The sequence below is a fragment of the Eimeria tenella genome, genomic scaffold (assembly GCF_000499545.2).
Source record: "Eimeria tenella Houghton genomic scaffold, Eth_scaff82, whole genome shotgun sequence".
Taxonomy (NCBI): Eukaryota; Apicomplexa; class Conoidasida; order Eucoccidiorida; family Eimeriidae; genus Eimeria; species Eimeria tenella.
Genome location: NW_013543458.1, coordinates 140,116 through 147,189, shown reverse-complemented (window position 1 = coordinate 147,189; position 7,074 = coordinate 140,116). Strand labels below are relative to the sequence as shown.

The 7,074-nt window shown below is 51.0% G+C and overlaps 2 protein-coding genes across 2 annotated transcripts; both read left to right on the top strand.

Annotated features, from left to right (window-relative positions):
• Positions 1-37: 37 nt before the first annotated feature.
• On the top strand, positions 38-700 carry ETH_00018295 (uncharacterized protein; the record flags this gene model as incomplete). The annotated part of the gene is made up of 1 exon (XM_013378398.1): positions 38-700. One exon carries the CDS (start codon positions 38-40, stop codon positions 698-700), a length of 663 nt encoding a protein of 220 aa, XP_013233852.1.
• A 4,887-nt stretch (positions 701-5,587) lies between these two features.
• ETH_00018290 (40S ribosomal protein S6) lies at positions 5,588-6,352 on the top strand (the record flags this gene model as incomplete). Its single annotated transcript, XM_013378397.1, has 1 exon — positions 5,588-6,352. One exon carries the CDS (start codon positions 5,588-5,590, stop codon positions 6,350-6,352), a length of 765 nt encoding a protein of 254 aa, XP_013233851.1.
• Between the last annotated feature and the right edge of the window lie 722 nt (positions 6,353-7,074).

The following is a 7,074-nucleotide window of genomic DNA, read 5'->3' as shown; positions in this document are numbered from 1 at the left end:
AAGTCATTCATCCACTGAGCTCTCTGCTTTCGAGGTCATGATTGGAGAGAACCCATTGACTGCTGCGGACCTTGATATCGTCGGCGCGTTAGCTCCTACGCTCACTCCTCCGATGACTAAGCTCTCCCGGCAGCTCTGCGACAGAGCACAGAGTCACATCCTGAAGGCGAAATGGCAGCAGAAGTACCCTGCAGACACAAAGCGCCCAGCAGTGGAGTATGCGGTGGGAGACAAGGTCTGGCTCAGTAGCAAGCACCTACCGCCTTTCAACAGCTTCCCTAAGTTCGAGCCCCGTTACCGTGGACGCCTCGAAGTCATCGAACGCATAGGAACTGTTGCTTACCGTCTCGCTCTGCCTCCCACGTATGCATGCCATGACGTTTTCCACGTTTCGCAGCTAGTTCCTCACCGCCCCCGCCCTCCCGCTTTGGTTCCCTCGGCAGCCGATGCTGCGTGGCCTCCTATCCAGGATGCAGCAAGCAATCCCACAGAGGAATATGAAGTCGACTATATTATGGACCAACGCGGCTCGGGAGATGCAGCCCAGTACCTCGTGAAGTGGCGCGGGACCCTTGAAGATCAAGCCACATGGGAGCCAGCTCGTCACCTTACTGGCTGCCCGGCTTTGCTTCGCGCGTGGCGCCGCAACCAACGAAGACGTCTTCCCGCTCGAAACAACATGGGTCCTTCCGAGGCGTAGACGTACGGGTCCGCCACGTTTCAGCTCCTACAGCACGGGCACCCTTCAATGAGGAGGGGGAAGGGAGCGCTGCGCACCGCGTGCGCTCCCGGCGCTAGCTTTAGAAGAGCACAGAGATTGAAAAGGCAAAAATAATGTGTTTAGGCGTAGGTCTCTTCAGTCCGGCAAGGGGGGAAGTTGTAGTGCACAGGCACTACAATAGGGCTTGGTGGTGGCCTATAGAAGATAGCTAGCTAGCGATCTACAAGCGGTCGCAACACTGGAGGAGAACAGGACCCTCTTATTAGGATCAAAGTAAGGCAATTTGTCTGCTAATTAACATGCATACGCTAGAGGCTCCTGAAAATGCGTGGAGACTGGGGCTGGCGATAGCGCCGGCACCAGTGCAGGCCTTCTCCCTACAGGGCCTAGGAGGCGAGCACCCCGAATGGGGCGAATTGAAAGACAACATATTTTGGAAACTTAAGAGTAACTGTATCTCGATATATATGAGCTACTGTTTCAAGGAAATGGGCCAACGTTAGATGCCGATCATAGGCCCTGCTCGAGGGGCAGGTAGCAGCGTAGTCGCAGCAGTAGGTCCCGTGCACTACATTCATGGTTCTTGCTTTGCTGGTCCGGCGAGGATGTGACGCTTACCGGCGCTGGCATTGTCGGTAGCCCCAATCTTAGAGCAATTGCAGGCATTTCTAGTTTATTTGCTAATAAATTGCATTCGTATTCCACCAGTAAGAGGTTACAGCGCTCAATCCGCGTCTCAGCCTCCTAACCGCGTGAAGGTCATCAGTTAGCTATCGTCTATAGGTAACTAGCAAGCTCCATTGTAATGCCTGCGCACTATAATAATTGTAGGAGAGCAGAAAGGCGAATACGTTGGTCTTATCCATCTATTGTCCGACAATTCAGCTATCTCCTGATTGTTGAATTTAAGGTTATCTGGTGCCGTAAGGCAAATTGCATATCTCGCCGTAAGTTTTTCAGGTAAGATATGATGATCATGAGGGCGTTTCCGCGCTAATCCCTTATGCAATTTGCCGGGAAAGACCGCCCGATACTCCCGCAACACCTTGATAATCTCAAAGGGGATATCCTGTGCCTCTGTCGACTTCATCCAATTGTGGCATTATCTGTGCGCTAGTTTAGCCGTAGGCCAAGGAGACTCTCCTCATCACCCGCTGCCGTCGAGGCAGCGAATACCAGAAGGCTACCCCAGCCGTAGGACCTGGGCCGGCTTCTGATTAATTTGCAGCATAGCGCGCCTTGTTATTCGTCTGATAGCCTCAGTGGCACCGAAGAACCATTTTTTGGCAAAGCCGGTACGACATGCAAACCTTGCAATGGTGCCCTGAGACTCTTTGTGCCAGTATTTGCCTGGTGAGCGAGCGACACTTCCCGTACCTTCCCCTTGGTCTCCGCATGGGACTTTTATCTTTTGGGTGGTGCGCGCAATAATATGGCGGCTTCCTCCGAGGACATGCCCGCCACTTGGTTGGCCACTATCTCACAGGCTTCCTCGGCAGGGGTCATTGGGTGTACTATGATAGGGCTGTCTCCCTGCAGTTTTTCTTCACCAGTCCTGACGACGGGTAGCTTGCACCACTTGCCGTTCACATACGTTCTCAGCTCTTCTGGCTGGAAGTACCAGGCCACCTTATGTTCAGTTAGCCAATCCAACCCCAGTACTAAGACACAGGGAATGGGCCACACTAAAAAATCTCCCGAGAAACGTGCGTATCAGCACCACATCGTTAACTCCGCCATGACACGATCAATGCGCGATTGTTCACCGGTAGCTACTGTATATGGTGAGTTACAAACATGATTCTCTTCACTCTTAGCTTTTGTTTAAATGGGAGTTAAGGGTTCTCAGGGTCTTACTGTCGGGCTATAGGGTGAGCATAGGATAATGCAAAGTATCCCTAACTGGATTATGCAAAGACTAATTCTTTGAGAATCCTGTTGCAATAGAAATAAAGTAGATAATAAGTCCAGCAATCCTTGTCACTGTTACAATTTGGACAATAAAAGAAATTCTTGATAAAGAAACCAAAATTCCAAAGGAAGTACATATAGGTTGGACATGGATATGATTGTAGAACCTATGCTCTTCTACAAGTCGCAGCACCTTGAGCTGTAGCCGTTCGAAAGTTTCAGGACTAATGAAGCTTCTCGAGGCCGCTGTGTCCAAGAGCGCCTCACATGGGCTCGCTGCGCGCTCAACTCGGAGTACCACTATCGCAGGTACATAACACAATGCTCCCGCGATGCTCCCGCTGGCTTGTACGTTTCCTTCGCACAAGTTTCTCGCCATCACTGGTGTACAATCTGTGCTTCTTCTGGCCTGTAGCCCTCTTCCGTTACCCCTGCAGGCTTCTACCTGCTGTCTGCCTTCTCGCATGGAGCCTCTTCGCTCCGGATCGGTGTACTCCCGAACTCCCACCTCGTTTTCAATGGCAGCTGAATCCTTGTAGTACACAGCGTCCTCTGCTGTTAGTACGTTACTACCTGGCCCACGAATAGGGCGCCGTTATGACAAATCCTCAACGTTTGACTCATACCTCATGGAGCAATACCAAGTAACCAATAAACCGTCATCCTTCGAGTCTGTTAATCGAACTTTCTTTAAAAGACCCCTTATCATACTTCTTGCTTGCTTGACCTGGTGGGGCGGTGCCACGTACCGGTGCCAGGGTTTTCGCCAGCCCCAATCTTAGGCTATTCAGACACTTCTAGTTTACACGCGCTATCTTGCTGATAAATTGCCCCACTTCCGAAGAAGTTTCTGCGTTCATTCTGGGTGCTGACATCTTATAGGCTGCCAGCTATCTAGCCTCTTACGGTTACCGTCAAAGCTTGTTGTAGTGCCTGCGAATTACAAGACCTACAAGGAAAGCTACAAAGGTGTCAGCATGCATCATTCAGATTGACCACTATCGAGATTTTGCTTATCACCTTTGGAAAAAAACATCAGGACTACACGAAGAGGTGGGGGAGAATAAAACCTCGAAACGGTGCAGAGTAACATTCGAGAAAAGAAACTGCTGTGACACGGATACATTAAGTACTCTTGCACGACCCTAAGTATATCATGCGGCAAAAGTAGTACTGAGTCAAAAACAAAATATACCAAGACTCTGGGCCAGTAGAGTTTATGTGTGTGGGTTTCCACAAGGGGAAAAACACGAAAAGTCTCTACGATGTTAGTGAGGCAGTGCTACAGCGTATTTTATTGGCTCTCCCTCATCCCTAATTGCCAATCCCTACCGCGCTGACTAACTCAAACAGTCGTGCACAGCACCTACTGCTGCGACTATGCGGCTAACTGGCCCACAAATAGGGCGAAGATGAAAAACCTTCTACCTTCGACGCATCTCTTATGAAATAAATGCACAAATATCATTAAATGTAGCAATCTTCTCAAGTTCTGAAGACGATTGTCCCTTAAAATCTCCCCACTCACGGTTCTTGCTTCCTTAGCCCTGTGGGGAGGAGGCCTGCACCCGTGCTGGCGCTATCGCCAGCCCCAATCTCCAGGTTTTCAGAGACACCTCTAGTCTATACATGCTAATTTGCTGATAAACTGCCTTACTTCGATATTCGTAAGACGTTCCTGTCCTCGTTCAGCGTGTTAACCTTATAGGTCACCAGCTAGCTATCTTCTTACGGTCACCAGCAAGCCCTATTATAATGCTTGTGCACTACACAAACACTCTACGCATACATTACGGGTGACCTAGCTGATAAACTCAGAATCCGTTCCCCTGCACACGTGGAACCCCTCCACTATCTTTCGCCTTAGTACTGCGGCATGCGCAGTTCCCTTCGAACGCTGTCTCATCAACACTGCGATATACCCAGCAGAGCGCTCTTGAACACTTTTCCGTCGGTGCACTGTTGGCATACATCTCCTTGACCTCGCCTGTACGGGGGTTTGAGTGAACTGTAACGAGCGACACTCGAGTGTCCCCGAGACACCTTCGAGAGGTTGCGTGGCGCTTCAGTCTGTGGACCCACACCCTACTCAACTCCGCTCCACTCCAACTGGGCACCATAGAATCCTGGATACGCGTCCCTACGCTACTGCGCTTAAGCGCGCATCGCTAGAAAAAATCGCAACACCATCTTTAATGTAGCTGATAGTTAGAAACTGAGACCGAGACACGTGGACTACCACAGAACTACCCCAGAGCACAGCCAACTCTCTGCAGAGTGGGAATCAAGGTCAAAGCAGCCACCTAAATTCCTCAATTACTACGCTCCGCCAAAAAGGGCACTTATAATTCTCACTCAAAAGTGCTACGCCATATGAGGCGTACGGAACTATTACCCTGCTTCACTAGTATGCACCATATTGATGAATCTGACGTCCTCCTTGTTGCTGCAGAGTGTACCGATTCACTTTCGCTTTTCGCACACATGACAAAAAACTGTATTCACCCACATTCTTTCTGTTTTTAATTTTCCTTTGCGTTTGTTGGCAGTTTAGGGCTATGGAAAGCCCCGGAGGCGACCCTTGCTTGGCTGTGTGGGGAAGAGCCGTGTTGCTTCTAGATAGTGTGGGGTACTCATACTTTGGGGCAGTTAGTCGTGATGTGCTGGATTTTTGAATAAAAACGGTAAGTAAGCAAAATATATTAGATTGTTAGCCAAAAGTAGTATTTTTGTGTTTGCATTTTGCTGAATTAGGCACGCGAAGACTTGGGTTGTATGAAGAACCTGGGCTTCCCTTTCAGGGCTTCTAGCGGCTGCTGCCGCCAGGTTGACCCCGCTGCTGCTGCTGCAGGGCGATCTGGCCTTGATTGTATGTTCGTAAAGGTGCCGTGTGGCTGCTTTTTTGTAGGAATTTATGCTGTTGGTGGTTCTGGAGCTAATGCACTTTCGGCAAGAATGAAACTAAACATAGCGAACCCGGCCTGCGGGCTCCAGAAAACTGTGGAGGTCGACGATGAGAAGAAGCTGTTGCCTTTCTTTGAGCGACGCATGGGGGCGGAGGTCCCTGGAGACTCTCTAGGGGAGGAATTTAAGGGGTACCTCTTCCGCATAACCGGCGGCAACGACAAGCAGGGCTTCCCCATGATGCAGGGCATTCTCGCCAACCACCGTGTTCGCCTCCTGTTCCGCACTGGTATGAAGTGCTTCAGGCCACGCCGAACGGGTGAGAGGAAACGCAAGAGCGTCCGTGGAGCGATTGTGGGTCCGGATCTTTCCGTGCTGAATTTGGTGATGCTGCAGAAGGGTCCCGCAGACATCCCGGGGTTGACTGGTGGAGAGAAGCCACGCCGCCTGGGTCCCAAGAGAGCCAACCACATCCGCAAACTGTTTAACTTGGGACCTGAGGCCGATGTGACCAAGTATGTCGTTCGCCGCAAAATAGAGGGCAAGAACAAGAGCAAGGCCCCCCGCATACAACGCCTAGTTACGGAAAGCCGCATACGCAGAAAGAGGCTCTACCGTCACAAGGTTAAGAAGCAAGCGCAGGCATCGAGGGAGGCGTTGAAGGAGTACAAGGAGCTGCTGCACAAGATTGCGGCAGAGAAGAGACATAAGAGGCACGAGCATGGGAAGGCTCAGCAGGCTGCCTCTGCAGCACCGGCAGTCAAGACGGCTCCAGCGGCAGCAAATGCTGCTGCAAAGACATCCGCAAGGAGGTGAGCCCTTCGGGGTTCTGAAGAGTTAGATTGGAGGCAAGGTACCGGTGTTTGGGCCGCATTCTGTGAATGCGGGAACCTGTGCGGGCCACGAAGCAAGCATGAACAGTCCCCCTTCAGCAACCGTTTATCCCATTTTAATAACATATGGCGGACTGTTTCCTGCATTTCGCAGCGCCTCATACTATTGTAGTAGGCAAATGCCCGTAGTGACAACGCATCCGCTCGCCCGCGGCTGATAGTGTAGGGGGCTTTGCATTTGCTAGGTCGGGAGGGATTCTCTCTGAAGCAACTATGAAACGTTAGTCCAAAGCGACGCACATACAAGCAGAATCAGCCAGCAATTGAGTATGCACGTGGCGAGAGGCTTGTGCGGCCCAAAGAAGTTGGCACGTGGTAGACCTGAAGCGACCCGGAAGCCGGCGAACAGCAAAACGCCACCACAAGCCGGAAACAGTTATCCACTGTATTATGGTAGAAACGGCTTGGCGCTGCTGCCGAAGGGCGCACTAACGTGCACCAGTGTGCATCGGGTGCACGTATACAGATATGTGCACACGTAGCCGAATGCTGCAGGTCTCGCCACTTCTTATTTTCTGCGGCATATCCGCCAATGGGTAGGCTATGAGGTGCTGTATGTGATGAAGCCAGTGTATTGCAGTGTACATTGATTCAATCTGCGGGGAGCTGCGGCGTACTCAGTACCCGCAATGAATGCACCGTAAG